Source organism: Macaca fascicularis, chromosome 2 (assembly GCF_037993035.2).
Source record: "Macaca fascicularis isolate 582-1 chromosome 2, T2T-MFA8v1.1".
Classification (NCBI taxonomy): Eukaryota; Metazoa; Chordata; class Mammalia; order Primates; family Cercopithecidae; genus Macaca; species Macaca fascicularis.
Genome location: NC_088376.1, coordinates 51,827,906 through 51,849,893, shown reverse-complemented (window position 1 = coordinate 51,849,893; position 21,988 = coordinate 51,827,906). Strand labels below are relative to the sequence as shown.

Sequence of the window (21,988 nt, the reverse complement as noted above, 5' to 3'; positions counted from 1 at the left end):
TACATCTCCTTAAAAACATTCTTTTAAAGATAAATAGATTATACTTTATTCTACAACATACTTGTTTCCGTTAAAACTGTACATTGGAGACTACCTCAGAAGTACATTTAGATGAACACATTTTTAAAAATAGTGGTAAAATACAAAATTTACCATTTTGAAGTATACAGTTTAGATGCATTAAGTACACTCATGTTGTTATGCAACAGCCATCACAATCATCTATCTCCAGAACTTTTTCATCATCTCAAACTGAAACTATGTATCCATTAAATAGTAACTTCTCATTCCTCTCCCCCAGCTCCTGGCAACTACCATTCTACTTTCTTTGAATTTGACTACTCTGCAAAACCTTATAGATACATCATAACGTATTTAACCCATTAAGTTTTTTCTAATAAAAACAGTGCCATAATGAGCATTATTATATATAAATCTTTGCACATAGATGCAAGTAATTCTTTGGGATAAGTTAAGAAAACTAGAATTTTGGATTTAGAATTTTTATTAACTATCAAGTTGGTTTCAAAATAGGATTTATATTAAAATTGTTAATTTATGCTTCTGTGGCCAAAAAAGTGCTGTTCTAATTTGCATTTACCTAAAACCTTGAGTATATTTCACATATCTTGTTTATTAACATTTTTTCCGTGAATTATTTGTATCTTCTGTCCAGTGCTCATAGTTATGGTGCAAATAGTTTTATAGTATAAAGGACTCCCTGATACAGTCTGACTTTAAATCTTCTGTTTATGTATGTTAAAAATGGTTTATCCCATACTCTTCCTTGTCTTAAAACTGCATTTTTTGGTTATGAAAAAGCTTTAAAATTTTTATGATTTAAAACATCAGCCTTTTTTTATACGTTCTAGGTTTTAAGGTCTTACCTAGGACAGAAGGCTTTATTTTCACATTTTTTCAACTATTCTGTATTTACTTATGGTTCTTTTGGAAGGTTTTATTTTTTGTTTTATGATTTGTGACATGAGTCTAAGCTTATTCTTTGATCAGATGAAGAACAATTTGTTCTGTCACATCATATCATTTTTTTATTTGAAAATTCCAACTTTTTCCCTACTAGTGTGAAATGTCACTTTTATCATAAACTAATTTATATATATTACTTGGGTCTTTTTCTAGACTATTCTATTCTGTTGATCTCTTTTCCTTTTCTTAGGGCAGTATTACTCTTATCACAACTATGGTTTCCTAAAGTAAGTTTTGATATCTGATAGGGTAAAATATTCTGATTACCCTTTTTGAAAATTGTATTGGTGGTTATTATTATTACTCTTGAATTGAACTTTAGATTTTGGTTATAAAATCCCATTTAAGATATCTTGTTTGAGATTTATTGAATTTATTATTACTTTTGAGAACTATCTTTCTTTATAAATAAGGAATGTTTCTATACAGGAACATAGTATCTCTTCTCCATTTATGTAGATCTTTTATGTATTTCAGTAAAATTTTATTATATAACTTTAGTTACGGCAGTAATTGGGACTTCTTAAATAATGTTAAATAGTAGCAGATAGTGACCATTCTTCACTTGTTTCTGTTTTGTTGAGAATACTTTTATTGTTTCACATTAAATATGTAAGGTTGAGACATTCATTCGTAGTTAGAGTATTTTAAAATCAAGTTTTTATCAGGAATGAGATGATCATGTTTTATTTTTCTCTTTGTTAGTGTTATGAATTATACTAAAGATTCATTCTTGAATTTCTGGAAGTGGCTTTTTTTTTTTTTTTTTGAGATGGAGTCTCGCTCTGTCACCCAGGCTGGAGTACAGTGGTGTGATCTCAGCTCACTGCAAGCTCCACCTTCCGGGTTCACACCATTCTCCTGCCTCAGCCTCCCAAGTAGCTGGGACTACAGGCGCCCTCCTCCACGCCCAGCTAATTTTTTCTGTTTTTTAGTAGAGACGGGGTTTCACTGTGTTAGGCAGGATGGTCTCGATCTCCTGACCTCATGATCCACCCACCTTGACCTCCCAAAGTGCTGGGATTACAGGTGTGAGCCACTGCGCCCGGCCAGAGTGGCCTTTTTAATATAATGCTGAAGTCATTTTTCCAGAGTTGCCTATATAGTTTGCTTTTTTTATCCTTTCTTTTTTGCTTTGCTTATCTCATGATCTGTAACTTCTATTCGTACAGCCATATTCTTTATATAAGAAAACCATATTGGGTAAAGAAAGCAAAACTCAGTTCTATTAAAGAGTTATTATAGTTTGGTGCAAAAGCAATTGCGGTTTTTGCCATTAGGCAAATTGTTCATTTAGTTTTTTTATGCCTTAAAAACTACTTAACCAATTTAACATTTTTTTTTCTTTTTAAAGTTCATTGTAAAGGACTCTGTTGAAGAAAATATGCTGAAAATACAAAACAAAAAGAGAGAACTTGCAGCAGGAGCCTTTGGAACTAAAAAACCAAATGCTGACGAAATGAAACAAGCCAAAATTAATGAAATCAGAACATTAATTGATTTATAATTTGTGGGATTTTAGTAAGGTCAGTTTGATTGGATACTTAAGTTTTAGAAATGAGAAAAATACAGTTTTAGAAATGAGATCTAGAGAACATGTCTTCTAAAAGGGGCATATTGTTTTATATTAGTGAAGAGGTATTACTGACACAATTTCTTCTATATACGAACCTATTTTTAATGAAACTTCAAATAGCAATAAGTTCTCTTATATACTGTGGCCTAAAATAATTTTTTGAGAAAAAAGGTTACTTTGTTATTTAGCTTTTCATAGCATCTATGCTGAGTATTTTCATATATCTTCCAAGTACTCAGCTTTTTCGTATTTCAAATAAGGTCAGACCTTTTATACTTTTGACCAAATAGTTATTTTCTATGTTGGACACTTAGTTATTTACCAAAGCCTCCAATTTGTGATGCAGTGTTTGTAGTCCTTGCAAACAATATATACAGACCATACAAGAATTAATTTTATTGGGCTTTCAAAAACCGTATTTGCATTCCAGAACCAAATCTTAAATGAGACCAAAGTCCAGGTTAGCACAGGTTTTTATTTTTCCTACAGCTACATTGAGATATAATTCACATACGTGACTTGGAGTTTTATGTTCATGAAAAAATTAGGGATTATGTTAAGAGTACTATTTTTTCCATTTTAGTTAAGTAGTACTACACTCATTGTTTAAATGTAACTTGCTGTGTCTAGGGTGTAAATATAGTCTGTGGGAGTGAGAGGCAAACCAATCCTACCCAATTTGATTTGAATATTTTAAATTATGGAACTGCTAAATAGATATTTCTATAAATAGGTAATTTTTATTTATGTAGCTTTTTTTGGAAGTAACTTTATAAATTTTTATAATTCAGAAGACTACTATATGTGAGAGGCGTGATATCTGGATGGAAGTTGGGCTGGATGATCTCCAAAGTCGTTTCAACTCTTAAAGACATCTTAATCCTGAATGTAAAAAATTGTTGTGTTTAGAATCAGAATTTAATTTTGAACTTAAGTAATTCATCCTTACATCTATCCGTAGAGACTATCTTTTTTTTTTTTTTTTTTACTTTTTTGTTAATAAGCAAACTTATTTGCTGCAGAATTCTGGGTTGACTCCTGAGCATATTTAAAACAAACAAGCTAGAAATTTAGCAGTCAGATTAGGTAGGTGGTTTTATTTCAAAGGGAAACTTTAATCCAAAGATTAATTACTCTAACAAGAGAAGCTTCATGTTTGATGATACAGATGTAAGAATACCTGAGACTTTACTTGGAGTGTTGGAAGTGATTTGATAGAAAGATGAGATCAGAGACAATGTTGTGTTATAGGGCGCACATTGAAGGTATATGCCAAATCTCTCACCATCTAAGTCCTTTTCTCCCTGTGCCCTGTTTTTTTGCTCAAAGGGAACAGTGAATTAGCCAGCTAGAATCTTCCTGGTCCCTTTTTGAGGCGGTAGCAGGTAAGGAACGGGCTGATTTTCATCAAAACCAAGACCTTTCTACAGGGATGATAGTGGAATAATAATTTGGGATTAGCCCACTGGCATTAGGAGCAGTAGGGAAGTTACCTGGTAGATCAAGCATTACACACAAAAAAATCAAGTTGATCAGAGTATGGGTTCTCCATATAGCAATACTTCAGTGAGATTAAGTATAAACAGTTTTTGGCAAAAAACAACACAATCTACTCTTCCTGCTTACAAAGACAAAGCCTTACAAACTCACTGTGAAGGTAAAGGGAGGACAGCTTACTTCTTTGCCCAGATATTTACAAAGTTGTTTTTAAAACACACTCATAAGTTTGGCAATTTGTTTAAAAAATGTCTTGTTTTGTACAGTTCTGTTAGATGTTGTTAAATTTTAAAAAGTTTAATTAAAAAAATTTAATTTGTCCTTCCTAAGAAGGATAAATATATAAAAAAGCCACTGGAACGTAAACTTCCTATTATGCTATGCTGTTTTATTATTACATAGAAAAATAACTTTAGAAAAATATTGAAGACATTGTATTACCAGTTGTGATTCAAACAATTTTGTGGTTAAAACTGGATTTTAAATTTAAAAATCAATAAAAATTTCAAATGTTTATTACCCTCCTTGGTGCCATAATTTTGACTTTATTTTCAAATAAAATAAATCCTTCATTAATAGTGACCTTTCTATGCAAGTGTTACGTTTTTATTGAGAGTACACGAAGATTACTGTAACAGAATAATGTACTCATATCCTACCTTTATTTTACTCAATTTAACTGGCTGAAATTCTTGTTCAGAAATCAGAGTGCTTATTTAAAATGGCTTGATCTAAAAACATTGGTCCCAATTAATTTCCTCATCTGGAAGAAAAAAAGGAGTTGTGATAATACCTATATACACACAGATAGCACTCTGAATCACTGTATATTTTGTCCTTAAAATTACAGCTCTAGAATTGGAAACAGAAACTAACCACATGCAGTTTGTTACCAGTGAGTACTAATGAAATTATCTTCGGCAGTGTGTGCTGTTTTGGGGAATGGCAAATACATTGCTGTATTTTTTTCTTGTTTTATTTATAGTACTTGCCAAGATTTATGCATTAGCATTTGGATGAGCTTCATTAAAAATATAAGGGCACATTTGATGTTTGGCTTATAACAACTCAAATGTTTAACCTCAAGTTTTTAACACATTAACTTCAAAATATCTGCAAAATGTGTTATACAGCAGGACAATATGGGTATAAGGAGAATTAAGGTAAATATTTACTTTATGTTCCACCATGGAGCTAATCTCCAAAGGCGTGGATTTGACCTCTGTTGTGGGTAAGTTTGTCTTAAAATCAAAGGTCATACCTACCATTGCAAGGGGATAAATATATATGGATCACCTCTGCAAATATAAATCTTGTTACTGTTGCCTTTTTATACATTTTACTAAGTTACTGTTGAGTTTGAGTTACTGTTGCTTTATACATACTAGTAACCCTTAGTATTCTGGACTCCCTAGAAAAGATTTTCCAATATTTGTATAGCTTTATATGGAAAAGTTAATACTTCACCTTAAGACATAGATCATAGAAGGAAAAAAATGTTTAGTTCAGTGACTTTCTAGCCAAATAACTGAACAGCATTATATGCTATGTCTTATGGCAAGCTTGTCATTCTTTCTGATTCCAAAAGTTAATAGCCTTCACTACTTATTTGAAATTTAAAAATTGGCTGGGCGCAGTGGCTCCCGCCTGTAATCCCGGCACTTTGGGAGGACAAAGTGGGTGGATCACGAGGTCGAGATTTGAGACCATCCTGGCAATGTGGTGAAACCCTGTCTCTACTAAAAATACAAAAATTAGCTGGGTATGGTGGTATGTGCCCATAGTCCCAGCTACTCAGAAGGCTGAGGTAGGAGAATCTCTTGAATCCAGGAGGCAGAGGTTGCAGTGAGCGGAGATTGCGCCACTGCACTCCAGCCTGGTGACGGAGCAAGACTCCGTCTCAAAAAAAAAAAAAAAAAAAATTAAAAGTTATGTCAGCTTTTCACCTTAGAGCTTCATTATGCTACTGTGTAAAAATTAGAGAATGAACGGGGTAGTAAATAGAAAAAACGCTGAATGCATATTGAATGTCCACAAAAATAAGACATTTTTTATCTGAAGACTGTGTTTCTGTTAATCTTAACCAGGGACTCGGAAGCCAGAAAGACCTCCGACTAGCTAAAATTATTTTGAGAAGTCTCTGTGCCACAGCACCTGACACATGGAGGCACTTCAGTCAGTCTTCGGTAAATGCTTCATTGTACTTGAAGATCAATAGTGACTCATTCTTCACCAGTCCAAATAGCTAGTTTCTTTTCAGAAGTCATTTATCATTTAATATTTTATAACTCTAGGTAAAGCCTCAGGTTCTTCTTGAGCTCCTATGGTAACAGCCTTCAAGGTGGCCCCAACCATTCTTGACTTAAGCTGTCTATATGCTTGTATGTTAATTCACATCAATATGAGTAAGGAGGGTGACCTTGAAGGCTAAGTCACAAAAGCTATGCAGCTTTTGCCCAATCAAACCTCTAAAGTTTCTTCCTGTCATGGTTAACTGTCCTGTTTTCTTCCATAGAATCATTTCTGACCACTCATTTTAGTTTTAAAAGGTCATCTTGGATCCTACCCTTCTTTAGCTTGCCATCTCTTACAACCTAGGATAATCTATAAATTTAATAAATACGCTTTTCCATTCCATCATTTTAAATCATCGATACAACACTAGTAGTGATGTACTGATTCTGACAGTTAGGAACGACTTTAAAGGTTAAAATATTCTAAATAGCTAAATACCCATAATAGGGAGGTGCAGTATGAATGACACGATGTAAGTTTGATCTTAGTTTGTTCTGTCAGATCCATCACCATCACAGAAAAACAATTAGATTGAAATCATAGATACCAGTTTTTAAAGCATATATCCCAATGTCAAGCTACACTTTTTTAAGACTATGACAAATTCCAAAAATTATGAAAAATTCCCTAATAGATTTGTTCAAGGGTGTGGTAAGATTCCTTAATTTAATTCAACAACCAAGATACAGCAGTAAGTCTTTATTTTTTGTACAGGGTGCCACCACAGGTAACCATCAGAAAACACGCTGCTATTTTCAAATATACAGAACTGAACAAAAGCATTTTAGCATGCTGCCTTACTGTACATAGAAAACTGGTGAGCATCTTCAGACACTAAGACCAGGAAATAAAATGGGTTAAAGGTATTTGCTGATACGTTTATGAATCACTCAGCAGTGTTAATATAGCTTATCTTTACCTGAAAGCAGAATTACACTCACTCACTGGCAGCACTGGGCAATTCTAAGATTCAGGTCTCGTGAAAGGTAGGCACAACCAACAAGCAAGCAAGGAACAGATGCCATGTCTGCTTCTGAAGGGAGGGACTGACTTTGAAGCAGGCTCTGCAGATTTTAAGAATTGATACAGCTGTCTTAATAGCTTAATATTGAGTTTTCCTTACTTTGTATGTTGGCAGTCAACAAAAGAATTTCTGAAACAAGCTAAATAGGATTATAAAGCAGAACACTGTCCATATAACAGAATTGCTGCTTCACAACTTTGCCCAGTTCTCACCTCTTATCCTAAAAAAACCTCTCATCTGATAAGTTTTAATGAAAACCTCTAGCAACTGTAACAGACTTTTTTCAACCCAGCTCTAGATACTAAGTATCAGAAACAAGGCTTGTGAAGTGAATGTGTTCACAGAAAAATGCAGTGTTTCTACTGGAGGTAAGTGTCAAGTTTCCTCTTGATGTTGTCAAAGGAATCTGCTCCCATATAATCAGCCTGGCCCTGTTCCCATCGCTCCTTCCGTTCTTCCGAGGATACAAATGGCTGTGCCATAGCTGGGATCTCCCCAAGGGACAGATGTGATATGGCTCCTGAGACATCTTCCTAGAAAGGAAAGCATAATTGACTCTATGAGAGCTGAAAATCAAACTGTTTTAAAGAATGCAATAAACTGAAGACAGTGAGAAAAGCCAGGATGAATCATGCAAAGTAGCAAAAACTGAAAAGTATTACATGAAACAAACAAAAAAGACACAAAAATATAAACATTATATGATTTTTTCCTAACAAAATGAAGACTTCTTGACTCAGTGAAAACATTGGGAGAACAAAGTAATTAGGGTTAATGTTTAAGTTCTGCATACCTTTCTACAGAAGCCACAAGAGAAAGCCAGTGTATAGACCAAGTCTGAAAGCTGCAAACAGTTCATTAGAAAGTGTAAGATGGATGGGCAAGGGAACACAAAGTCTCAAGATAAATTCTCAATCTGTGTGGGCTCTGAAAGGTTGAGAACTTAAACAAAATGATACCCCAACAGGCTACATTTCAGAAAGAACCTAACTAGAGAGCCGCAACACATACTCAGTTATCACATTGTAAGAAGGAAAGTTAAACTGGTTTGAGACTAGGTACCAAACTTCTCTGCTTGTTCAAGCTTTCATTTGGATTACCAAGTAGCATCTGTTCATTTAATTTACTTTTGAACATCTTTCAATTCCCATCTTCACCTTTCCTTGGTTCATAATTCCAGCCCTCATATTGCAGAAGGAACAGGGTAAGATGTGCAACAAACAAAGCAGACCTAGTCTACATTAAATTTGATTCTCATTACATGTACATGGGTGATCAACTTCACATGTACCACAAATTTACCAATGCTGTCCTTCAAAAAGTACTAAGGTGCAAAGGTACTGGAAATCTTAGCAGAGAAAAAGGAAGGTAAATGAATACAGACAAGCATTGCTTTTAACAGAGAAAATGGTGGAAAAAGTGTTTTGACTGTTTTTGTTACCATATATATGTAAGCATATAGGTATGTATTTAAATTCAGTGGAACTTTAAGGTGTTTGGGTCTATAGGATTGCATTATAGCTGAGGCAACATAAGGCCTTCCATTGGATAGTCCTGCCTTTGCCTTGTACTTGGCAACAGTAATGATACAGAGGCATTCCAGAGTCCTCTGTTCACAATAGGGGGGCTGTGAATTTATACCCTAAAAGAGAGGCCCCTGAGGTCAGGCCAAATACACTGGACATAACTTAAAATAGTTTAGCATTTAAAGTGTAACTCTCCCTTCACCTGCCATAAAAGGTACTATCTTAATTCTGGGCTGTAGGTGGCTACTTTTAAGCATAGTCCATCTCAAATTTTCATAAGGATAAGTCTCTTCAGACCTGGGTTTGAAGCCCATTCTGCTACTTGACTAGTCTGTTACACAACTAAGACAAGTTATATAACTTCTTTAAGCTTTGGTTAATTTACCTATAAAAGGAGATATTAATAATACTTAATATACTTAACAATACTAATAGTACTTAATATAGTGGTTTTAAGGGTTAAGAAAGGGTAACTTTCATTAAGCATTTACGATGTGCCAGGTGGTTTTAAGTACTGCATGACAGGGGTCCCCAACCCCCAGGCCACAGACCAGTAGTGGTCCATGGCCTATTAGGAACCAGGCCGCACAGCAGAAGGTGAGTGGCAGGCGAGCAAGAATTACCACCTGAGCTCTGCCTCTTGTCAGATCAGAGGTGGTTAGATTCTCATAGAAACATGAACTCTTATGAACTGTGCATGCAAAGGATCTAGGTGGTATGCTCCTTATGAAAATCTAATGCCTGATGATCTGAGGTGGAACAGTTTTATCCCACAACCATCCCCCATACTGGTCCATGGAAAAACTGTCTTCCACAAAACCAGTGTCTAGTGCCAAAAAGGTTGGGGACCACTGCTGTACAAATATTATGTCATGATCCATATAAAGCACTCAGAGTAAGAATGCAAGTGTTAGTTCTTTCTCCCTTTCTCCTTTCTATATCTTAGTAAGTGCTAGTAAGTGAAATGGCTAAAATCTGTACCACAGAAAAGCGAATAATCTCTTATGATCTCCCCATTCTGTTCTCTTATTTATATCTGAATATGTAACAGTTTCATTCCTCATCCTCCTCCAATTCTTTCATAAGAACAAACCTCAGAGAAGACCCTTAAAGTGAGAAAATATGCTAAACAGGGTTGTTATAAATGTTAACATGTCATCTCCCTCCTACAAAGATATTTCTTTTTCAAGATCCTATAGTAATCTTAGGAGTACAAACATAGGAAATAAAAATAATCCTACAAAAGTATTTACTGTATGTTCATATTGTGATTTTCACTGAAAACACATTCTTCTAAGCAGATGGCAAATATAAAGTAGATACATCTAAATGTTTGCAGTTCCTAAAACATTCAATGGGGTGTTATTTTTATAGACCACTACTTTAGGAATAATCTAAAAATCTTTTCAGAGGAGAATGGGCTAAGAATTCTAGAGTTAAAATATACGGGTATATATAGAAAATTCTTTAAAAACTATGTTCTCGGATCTAAAGAAATCTGCCACACAGTTTATTTCTGCTACTTCTTGCTGGGAATGTTTCTCCCCTCTAAGATGGTTACCATTTTCTTTCCACAAAATTTTATTTATCTCTGTTTAAAATGCTGCTAAATATTCCATGTCTCTATTGATACAACAAGTTTTTAAAAAGCAGCATTAAATGATCTGAAGAAAAGAAACAGAACCTACCACATTTACATATGAGCAGGTGTCTTTGACAAGGCCAAATTGTTGAAGCAGAGGTAAAACGTTGGTGGTAAAGATGTTCCACCACAGGATGAGAAACTCTGGATGAGTCATGTTCGGATCATGGGCCTCACTTTTGACACTTTTTGTTTTGGGATCATAAGTATAATTCCATGGTTTGACTCGTCCCAGGAAATGCACAACCTTGGCACTTGCACCAAACCTGCCAAGTGAACGCAAGTTGAAACAGTTAGTGGATTCTGAGTACTGACAGAAAGATAAGCAGCACTTTTCTGCAGCTGTCTTTTTATTTTTTTTAAGAGAGAGTGTCTCACTCTCAGGCTGGAGTGCAGTAGCATGAGAGCTCACTACAGCCTCTAACTTCCCACCTTTAGGCCTCCTGAGTAGCACAGGCCACCATGCCTAGCTAATGTTTAATTTTTTTTTTTTTTGTAAAGACAGGCTCTTGCTATGTTGTCCAGCCCGGTCTTGAACTCCTGGCCTGAAGCGATTTCTCCTGCCTTGGCCTCCCTATTCTATGGCCTTAACAGCGTACTTTCCATCCTGCAGTAAGGGTTCAAGATCAAACTGAGTTCACTGTGACACTGTGAGACAGATACTTTTAAAAGTACTTACTCAGCTGTGTGTTATGTTAAATACATACAAAAAATGTAAATGTAGTATTGGTTCGCTGCAACACTGAAGCACCAATCCATTGTGGATAGAACAGGCACACTACTTGGAAAGTATTTGGTATTACCTAGTAAAGTTAAAAATGCTCATGCTGTACAATCCAGCAGCTCAGCTCCTAAGCATATACACTAAAGAAATGCTTGTGTATGTGCAACAAGAGATATAATCAAAATGTTCACAGCAGCAGCAGCACTGTTTGAAACAGTCAAAAACTGGAAACAACCCAAATGTCTGTATTAGATTTTTGCTCAGCAAGTATACATTACTCCCAGCCTCATCGGGGGAGGACACTTTCCCACCTGATGTTGGACGTGTCCTATGGCTTGACTTGACTAAGACAATATGAGCAGAAGTGACAGTGTGCCTTACAGAAGCAATGCTTATTTCTGTTCACCCTCTGAGAAGTTAAAACTTCTGCCAGCAGAATATGCCTGGGTGCTTGCTGGTTCCAGAAAAAAGAAACATGGAACAGATCGGGACCAAACCTGTAGCCTAGCTCCAAACTCTGCTGAGATCATCAGAGCTGTCCTAGCCAACCCACCAACATATAAGTAAGAAATATTTGCTTATTGTTGAAAATGACTGAGACTTTAGTTATACAGCCATCTTTTTTAAAGGAAAAGTTCTGCTATATTCATAGCATGGAATACAATCTAAAATGAATGAACTATAGCTATATACATCATGCAGCAAAAAGATGAATTTTTAGAACATTTATGTTGAAAAAAGCAATGGGTCAAACAATTACATATATACGATTCCACTTACATAAAGGCAAAACAGGCTGGGTACAGTGGCTCACGCCTGTCATCCCAACACTTTGGGAGGCTGAGGCAGGCAAATCATGAGGTCAGGAGATGGAGACCATCCTGGCCAACATGGTGAAACCCTGTCTCTACTAAAAATACAAAAATTAGCTGGGTGTGGTGGCACATGCCTGTAATCACAGCTACTTGGGAGGCTGAGGCAGGAGAATCCCGTGAACCAGGGAGTCGGAGGTTAGAGTGAGCTGAGATTGCGCCACTGCACTCCAGCCTGGTGACTCTGTCTCAAAAAAAAAAAAAAAAAAAAAAAAAAGGCAAAACAAGAAAAAAGGTACTGTTTAAAGATCAGAAAACTATAATCAATGTAAATTTAATGATGCTGGTTACCTCTGGGGGAAAGGTGAAGCTATCATTGGGAAGGGACAAAAAGAGGTTCTAAGGCACTGGTTGTGTTCTATGTCTTAACTTGGGTGACATTTTTAAACAATACACATTTTTAAATAGGTATTCTTTTGTATATATGCTCCATTTCACAATAAAGAATATCTTTAAAAGAGTAGGAGTAAAGTGTGGTCCTGTTCTAGCTGGGAGGAAATCTATGTATATAAAAACAAAAAACAAACGTGAATGTAACAAGAGTCAAAGCAAAAATAGGAACAGTGAGTGCTCAGGAATTCACAGCAGGAAGGGCACTATCCAGCTGCAGCGGGAGCAGGGGTGCTAAGATAGTGGGATGTGACTTCAAGCTTATACAGCAGATGTGATCCGGGTAGCTGATGATATTGTAGGGAATTCCAGGCAGGCAACGGCAGGTATCAGGTGAGCACCTGTGTGCTTGACCAGGTATCCTCTGTGAGAGCCAGAGAGGAAGCTTTGAGTAGGGAAAGAAAAGTAAAATGGGACAGAACCTCAGGTACTGGGCTCAAGTGTTAGATTTCAGTAGATTTATACTACAGGCAACCAAGATACGTGAGCATGATATACTGATCAAAATAATACAAACTCATGTAACCCTTCCTATCCCCTAAAGTTTATCTAAAAAAAAAAAAAACACTTAGGAACCGGTTAAAAAGCTATCATCAGAGTTTACTATATTTGGAGACCAAATTCTTTAAGGATATGATGGGGAATAATAATATTTCTACAAGGTAAATCTTACCAATGTGTTAACTGAGGCTGTGAGAGACTGAAGTGAGATGCCCAAGGTCACACAACTATTAAGTGTTAGAGATGGGGTTTGACGTGGTTTTACCTCTAAGGCATGAGCACTTACCATCCTACCATGCTGCTGCTGCTCCAAAAAGCATGCAAGAAAAATATAGCCTATTTGTAAAGCTCCTTCCTCTTAAGGTTAATTGATCATTCCATGGTTTGTTTCTTCTGATAAATGAAGAGGATATTTGGTATCCCCAAGCTTACTCTTTATTTTATACACATAGTATATGTAACACACACAACCCTCTTGCTCTATTTAATCCTTAAAAGGATAAAAAGAGTAGGAGTAAAGTTTGATGCCCAAATTTGTGCACAGATAAAGCTATCGATTAAATAAGCAACTGTTAGGCATATGGCACTATGCTCACTGTGTGGCCCCAAAAGGCTTTTGTTCAAACAGGAAGATAGGTCATCTGCATAAAAATAAGCAAGGTGACAAGTTGGGGCTATCAGGGCAGTACTGACATTAAGGGCTACTGAAATTCCAAAGCAATGAATGCAGGTGGGATTTTTAGAGGTGGCTTTATGCAGGAAGTGGGGGCAGGGACAATGCATGGAAGAGTCAGATGACTGCCTTCAACAAATGTTCTAATGAGGATGGGGGAACCCATCACACAGCTCTGACTCCTGTGTTGCAGAGTGGAGGGAAGGCACTGCCCCATCCTAGCAATATAAACCCATAAGCCTAAAACCGAAATAGAGCGCATAAGAATGAGATATTCCTTCCACCTCCTCGGACATTCACCCCTCCTGACTCAACTTCCCTGCCTGCAGCCACAGCACCTATTTAGATCCTCTTGTGTTAACTTTTTGATCCTCTTGTTTTAACTTAACTGCTAAGCTTCAGCCCATGATTTGCCTAGACTTAATATAAATGTCATACAGTCATAGCATGATAGTAATACTAATTAAAATAAGTTAAAACATGAATATAATGTAAACTATTCTTTTCTAACCTGTTCTCTTGACAGTTCACTAATGACTAAGCAGTAGTAATAACTCATAATAAGAATATAAAGTATTCATATATCGCAGGCATTGGTTAGTGTTTGCTTGGTTTACTCAGTTAATCTCCAAAATGACAATGTGAGGAAACCAAGGCATGAAGAAGTTAAATAACTTGTCCAGGATCCCATGGCTGGTGAGTGACAAGGCTGGGATTCCATCCAAGCAGTCTGGCTGCAGAGCCAAGGCTCTTAGCCATGACTAGGCTGCTATTGTAAGACACTCCCAGAATTATAAGGGTATTGTCTGAGAGTGACATTTGTTAATTTATGGATTAACTCCTGCCGATGGACAGTTAATATGAAAGTGGAAAAGGTATGCCTAAGAATCCTGGCAATCCCCCAAGTATAGTTAAGGACCCAGCAACAGAAAGTAACCAATAGGAAAGCATGTTATGAAGTAAGTAACTTAGCATTCAAGAAGACTGAAGAAAGACTTTTTAGAAGGATGCAGTTTGCAACAGAGGTTAAGGAAAAAAGGGAAGAACAAGAAATGGGTGGTGCTTAAGATCAGCAGGTGACTCACAAGTAGACTGTGCTGGACATTGTCTAAGGGCCTGCCCAGCTCCTGTCTCTGGATTTGGGTGTCACAGCTCATGCAGAGGAAGGGCACAATGTTCCAATCCACCTGCACACGGACTGCCCTCTGCTGTAAGCAAGAATATACACCTGAGCCTCTAGCTCCGTCTGTATCCCAGCCTGGTTCTGGACGTCCACATGACTGGTTCAAGAGGCCTCTGCAGCCCTCCTGGATACCAGCTCCATGCTGGTTAAATACCTCTCCGTATGGCCTATGGCCTTCCTCTTGAATGTCAACAGGAACACCATTTGGAAACAATCCACACCCTGCATTTCACTGTGGCTTAGGCACTGATCTCTGCCTTTATGAATCCATGTCTCTGAGTATCTCTTTAATTCTAAATCTGTTACTCCCTGTGGTCAGGGGAAGGATCCTCCTTTCTCAAATTACCTTCTTTACCTATTCTAACAAAGTGAAAAAGCTGTATCCGCTGGATAGTCCTTTCATAGACAGGGCAGTTTTCGTTTTAAGAAATCCCTTGGTAAGACTGTTAAAGTAGAAACTGGGATCTTAAGGGGTCCTAAATGTGGGTGAGACTGCTTTTTCTGCCCTAAGGCAAGAAATTCCTTGGGTGCCAGCAAGACAGGGGGTGCGTGGGGAGAGACAGGAGAGGTGAGCAGGATTGTGGAGGGCAGTACTGCACAGTGATAGAGCCTCCCAACAGCCACCTACATTGCAATGAAACAAATCACAAAGTGTTAGGATGTAAGTAGGTTTCTTTAAAAATTAGTTGGCGCCAGTTTACTATGTGGCAAACTTGAAACAGACTCAGGGGTGTGAAGGCACAGAGAAGCATGAGAGGGGAGGTAAGAGAGATTCTGGGGCATACAGGAATCACGCGAAGGATGCAGATATCATGGGTATGGGCTATGCTCAGCCCTCTTTCTGTCCAGTAAGGAATGGAAATGCTTTTAGATGCATTAGGTATTGACATTACTTTCTTTTTTTTTTTTTTTAGACAGTGTCTCACTCTGTCACTCAGGCTCGAGTGTAGTGGTGCAATCTCATCTCGGCTCACTGCACTTCAACCTCTGAAGCACAAGCAATTCTCCCACCTCAGCCTCCCAAGTAGCTGCGACTATAAGCACAAGTCACTATGCCTGGCTAGTTTTTGTAATTTTTTTTTTTTTTTTTGGTAGAGACGAGGTTTCACCATGTTGCCCAGGCTGTACTTGAACTCCTGAGCTCAAGCGATCCACCTGCCTCTGCCTCCCAAAGTGCTGGGATTACAGGTGTGAGCCTGACATTACGTGCCTGGCCTGACACTACTTTAATCAAACTGTTACACACCTAATATCTATGGAAATGGACAGTGGTAGTGAGTGGTCGGAGGTTTTAGAGGACCAGCTTTTTATGAGAAGAGCAGGCCTGGATGAGTCACTGAACATGGAAGGTTCGGACCAGCCCAAGAGCCCTTTGAGGGTGGGAAGAGGGCAGAAAAGTGAGAAATAAGGAAGCTGTTAAGTGGGGAAAAATGGGGCTTGGATAGGAGGGTGAGAGGGAAGTGAAGCCAGATTTTGCAACTTTGTGTAAGGCAGTCATATCACAAGTATGTTCCCAGAACTCATCTAGGGCAGCACTTGGCTTGATATGAGGGATACTGCCTGGACCCAACAATGGCCATCTTATATGAAGGTTTAGGAGTCTTTTTAACTCTCATTATGCTCTAATTGTACAACTAAACAGTTATTTACACAGCAAAGGAACCTAGAGGGCTGGCTCTATAAGCTTTCATAAGACACATCATACACAAAAAGAATGAGCAACAAGTCTTGAACACTAGTCTGTTTTCATATCTAGAGTTTCAATCTAGATATTAATTTCAAGTAATTATTTTTATGTCTCGACTTTGTTCTCTGAGAAATGTCTTCAAAAGATCATTTTCTATCATAATCAATTTACCCTTTAGTCATTTATGAAAATAGAGAATTACCGTATCAAAATGAAATAAGGCCAAATGTCATAAGTAAAAGGAGAAACTACTTCTTAAGTTAACCTAAATGCAAATTTAGGGGAAGACTTTATAAAAGGGTAACCCAGGATATTTTTCTAGTGTTTTATCTCTCCCACCAAATGCAACAAGCAGTCAGAATTTACATTGCACAGCTAAAAACAAAATAGAGGCTGGGTGTGGTGGTTCACGCCTGTAATCCTAGCACTTTGGGAGGCCCAGGCAGGAAGACTGCCTGAGTTCAGAAGTGCGAGACCAGCGTGGGCAACACGGTGAAACCCCGTCTCTACTAAAATACAAAAAAAAAAAAAAACTAGCTGGGTATGGCGGTGTGTGCCTGTATTCCCAGCTACTTGGGAGGCGGAGGCAGGAGAATTACTTGAACCGGGAGGAGGTGGAGGTTGCAGTGAGCCAAGACCACACCACTGCACTCTAGCCTGGGCAACAGAGCAAGACTGTGTCTCTAAAAAAAAAAAAAAAACCATCAAAAACAAACAAACAAAAAAACTAAATAAAAGAAAAGCAAAATACTCCACCAAAGAATAAGAAGGGGAAATGTTGATGTCAGAAGATAGCACTGAACTGACCTCAACCCAGAGTAAGGATAACCGTAAGATTCACTGACTCACTCCCTGACTTACCACTAAACTACCAGCCAGGAATTAAAAAAAAAAAAAAGAGTTGGGTACACGTCACAATTGTCTGTAAATTACTGACAGTCATTCATTCTGACCCAGTAATGGGGATTTGTCTCAGCTTGCATACATCTCTTAAAATAAATGTTCTAATTTTAACTTGATAGAATCTCAAAAGGGTCGTCCAGATCACAAGACATAGTTTGAACACAAGCCAGCAATAATACTGCTTATGTTAGCCGTTAAAATTATCCCTGTGACCTGATATTACCAAAAGATCAGATAGAATTTTCATGACTAGTTTAGTAGTTGAGAAACAGCCAGTAACATGTGGATGAGACTACAGAACTGTTTAGAACAGAAAAGGAACTGGTTTATGACAGCACACACAGGAGCAATTTTACTCCTCACTAAGCTCTTTTTGTACATTGTTCAATCAGATACAGAGAAAGACAGCACTGCTTATGCGACACCTCTCTGGGAATCGTGGCAGCAGTGCCAAGCATCCTCTTGCCCGCTTCTGTGGCTCATGTTCTCTATTATGTTGCGACTCACGATCATGCACCTTCTCAGACTCACTTGCACACATGGGCAGAGCCACACACAAGCCCTTCTCCCACAACCAACTGCACACCTCTCCTCTCTCACGCACTCACAATCTAAGTTAGGAGTCACAAACCCAAGTGACCAAGGAGTGGGGCTGATCATAGAGAGGAGGAGTGGACTTGCTGAGGTGGGGCCTGAGGAACATAAGAGGGTGCACATCCCATCACTAGAAGAGAGCTGTTACCCCCAGCAAACAACTGACCAGACACTCATCCAATTTCTTTGCCTTGCCAACTAATCCTCCCAGTAATACCCTGGAACTCAGAACAATGTCAGCACTCAAACCCAGACTTTAATAACCTAGACTAGGTCCTAGTCAACAACATTATCTTCTAGGCTGGCCTCTCTTCACGGACCAGGTCAGAGAAGGACTTACAACACCAGCCACTAGAGAGACTCTCGTGGAGGTAGCATGTCATTCTTAGCCTCTATTGGCTGATTGCTCATTCATTCATTCAGCCAAAACATAACACCTGCCCACAAGCATCTGTGCCTATACACTTTGCCTTCCTTCATGTTACCAAGGATAAACTGTCCTGGCTCTTTTTTTTTTTTTTTCTTTTGAGTCAGAGTCTTGCTCTGTCGCCCAGGCTGGAGTGCAGTGGGCATGATCTCACTGCAAGCTCTGCCTCCCGGGTTCACACCATTCTCCTGCCTCAGCCTCCTGAGTAGCTGGGACTACAGGCACCCGCCACCACACCCGGCTAATTTTTTTGTATTTTTAGTAGAGATGGGGTTTGGCTGTGTTAGCCAGGATGGTCTCAATCTCCTGACCTCATGATTCGCCCACCTCGGCCTCCCAAAGTGCTGGGATAACAGGCATGAGCCACTGCGCCCGGCCTGTCCTGGCTCTTATCTGAAGCCAGTCTCTCCACTTGTGTTCTAGGTGCCGTCCCCTTTCACCTATCCAAGGACATCACTCCAGCGTCTCCCCTCAGTTTTCTGCATTGTTAATGTCACCGACCCCACCCCCAACATCATTCCTATCAATACAAAAACATGCTGTGGTGACATCTATCTTTACACAACAATCACCGCCACCCTCTCTTGAACCTACATTCCCATCCAGCTGCCACCCCATTAGAGCAGATGCCTCAGAAGAGCTGTGTACATTCATTGCCTCTAATTCTCCTCCTTCATTCTCCTGGACCCACTTCAGTCAGGCTTTCTCCCCCACCACTCCACCAGACGTCCTCCTGCCAAAGTCACCAGGAACCTCCACATTCCACATCCAGTGCCAATTCTCAGTTGTCTTCATATCTGACCTTATATCTGTGAGCATCTGACACAGACACAGATCACTCCTTCCTCCTTGAAACCTTTTCCTTGCTCAGCTTCTGCAATACCACGCTTCCCTGGGTTCCCACATGCCTTGCTGTCTCTTGTTCCTATTCTTCTATTCTCTTGTCCCTACTATCTTCCTGCCGTTGGGTCAATCCTCAGGACCCTTCTACTGATAATCACTCCCTTGGCTACATCATCTTGTCTCATGACTATAAGTATCATTATATGCTGACAACTCTCATATGTTCCAGACTTCTCTCTGGAACTCCTGACTTTTATCTCTACTTAGCTATTTCATACTTTCACTAGGATGCTCATATGCACCTCAAACTTTATACATCTAAAACCTAATACATTCCGTTCATTTCTGACCAATCCCTACCCCTACAAACTTGCTTCCCCCATGTTCTTTCCCATTTCAGGAAATGGTAACTCTATCATTCCAGTGACTTAGACCACAAACCTGTAACAGTCACATTTGACATATCCTACCAAATACCTGATTTTTCCAAAGATATTGGAAACCTAGGTTTTATGTGAAATTCCCTAATTTTTAAAGCATTGACAATTAAGTTAAAAAAAAAAATTCTGTGTAGCAGAAATAAAACATATTTGTGTGATAAATACAGTTTGTGGCCCACAGATTTGAGACTTCTGAGGAAGTTATGTCTTTTTTTTTTTTTTTCCTTTTAGAGACAGTCTTGCTCTGTCACCCAGGCTGGAGTGCAGTGGTGCAATCTCAGCTTACTCCAACCTCCGCCTCCCTGGTTCAAGCCATTCTTGTGCCTCAGTCTTCTGAGTAGCTGGGATTACAGGCATGCATCACCATGCCCAGCTAATTTTTATATATTTATATATATGTTTTTTTTTTTTAAGTAGTGTCAGGGTTTCAGCATGTTGGCCAGTCTGGTCTCAAACTCCTGACCTCAAGAGATCCACCCTCCTTGGCCTCCCAAAGAAATTATGTCTTCTTCCACTCAGTCCTCATACCTTTAACTTCCCATGAGCTCCCTCTTCGACTGATATAGCATTCCTCACCCAGACTTCTGCCCATGCGATCTCACTCCTTGTGCCCTTTTTGCTATTGTCAGAGCAGCATCCAAAGGCTGGGTTGGGTCTGATATGGAAGCTTTTCTCTTGGTGATAAAGACTTAGGTAGGGCACCAGAATATGCAGCAGTGAGATCTGAGGACAGATCATCTGATAGAGATAAACACTTCAGATGAAGTCAGAATGACCAGACAGCCACGCTGTGAAATGGGGCCCCAACATGCATCACTATCACCAAGAAAGAGGGAACAAGACATCTGTGCAACCACTGCTTGATTCTTCTTCTTAACACTCGAACCATGACAGACTGTGCCATGTGCCATACAAGAAACTGTACGTCTAAGCAGTGGCTAAGTGGGTTAGACTCCAAGCTCCCTTATTCATCTTTGAGGCCTTGAGTGAGCTGAAAGCATGGCACAAGGTACATTCTCCAGGTTCGCCAACCGAATGAACGACCAGCAGGCCAACAAATGGCTGGAGAAAAAGAGTGACCCGAACTCTTTTTGAGTCAGCCTCAAGGTTGAGTGAATATGTATGAGTGTGAAAAGAAATGAAAACAGACTTCCAATAACAATAGTTACGTGGAGAGTTAGAGCCAAGGACGTGTCTCAGGGAGCGAAGAAAAATAACCAAATCGGAACTACACAGGGACAACAGAATTCACAACACTAAAGGTTTAATTCGTTTGGGGAAAATATTGATAAATAGGTTTGATAAGGTCTTAGTGAATGAGTCTGATTCTTAAAAAAGAAAGAAATATGAATATCTTCAGAAATGTTTAAGAGAGTAAAATAAATGAAAAAATATTTAATTCTCATTAGGCCAGGTCTCTGGTCATATCTAAACTCAAGTAAAGGGTAAAACAAAATATTTATATGGAAAGTATTGGGTTAATGAGACTTTGTACTCAATCAATTTGACCAATTAATTTATGTAGTGGTTTGAAGCAATACCAGAGAATTCTGTCTCTCTGCTTTAAGGTGTGTTTTGTATAACATGAGATTCCTAGACAGCTTTTAGTCAGTGGATATAATAGAAAGCAAAAATGGAACTAAACGATTTTTAAAAGACTAATAAGATTTTTTGTTTGCAGTACTATGCACAAACCAAAGTATATGCTATCTGGATGAAACAAAACCTTCATTTAGAGAAAACTTAAAAAAAAAAAAAAACTTATTAAAAGCCTAAGAAATCTACTAAATATCCCAAACATTATGCTAGGCACTTTCAAAAATATTATTAATAAATGCATTTATGAGCTGGGCACAGTGGCTCATGCCTATAATCCCAGCACTTTGGGAGGCTGAAGTGGGAGATCACTTGAACCTAGGAGTAAGACCAGTCTGGGCAACATGGCAAAACCCTGTCTCTATGAAACACACACACACACAAATTAACTGAGCATGGTGGCACGTGCCTGTAGTCACAGCTACTCATCAGGAGACTGAGGCAGGAGGATCGCTTGACTCAGGAGGTCCAGGCTATAGTGAGCAGTGATTGTGCCACTGCACTCTAGCCTAGGCAACAGAGCAAGACCCCATCTCAAAAAAATGAAATGCATTTATGATTTGTTTTCTGATGCAATACTACAAACTAACTTAAAAATTACTAAACTA

The 21,988-nt window shown here is 38.5% G+C and overlaps 2 protein-coding genes across 10 annotated transcripts in view; one reads left to right on the top strand and one right to left on the bottom strand.

The window, feature by feature from the left end:
- HLTF (helicase like transcription factor) overlaps positions 1 to 4,584 on the top strand; it is a 55,414-nt gene extending 50,830 nt beyond the window's left edge. For 4 of the 7 annotated variants that reach the window (XM_005546061.4, XM_005546058.4, XM_005546059.4 and 1 more), the window contains exon 25: positions 2,342 to 4,584. In XM_005546061.4, coding sequence (XP_005546118.2) covers positions 2,342 to 2,494 — 153 coding nt within the window. In that variant the 3' untranslated portion in view covers positions 2,495 to 4,584. The remainder of the gene's footprint in view (positions 1 to 2,341) is intronic. The other 3 variants (XM_074031258.1, XM_005546060.4, XM_005546057.4) reach the window with 1 other exon arrangement.
- A 2,455-nt stretch (positions 4,585 to 7,039) lies between these two features.
- Positions 7,040 to 21,988, bottom strand: part of GYG1 (glycogenin 1) — a 36,783-nt gene continuing 21,834 nt past the window's right edge. Inside the window, exons 6-8 of one of the 3 annotated variants that reach the window (XM_005546054.3) lie at positions 10,594 to 10,813; positions 8,173 to 8,223; positions 7,040 to 7,912 (exon numbers count right to left, since the gene is read on the bottom strand). In XM_005546054.3, coding sequence (XP_005546111.2) covers positions 7,739 to 7,912; positions 8,173 to 8,223; positions 10,594 to 10,813 — 445 coding nt within the window. In that variant the 3' untranslated portion in view covers positions 7,040 to 7,738. The remainder of the gene's footprint in view (positions 7,913 to 8,172; positions 8,224 to 10,593; positions 10,814 to 21,988) is intronic. The other 2 variants (XM_045386803.2, XM_005546056.3) reach the window with 2 other exon arrangements.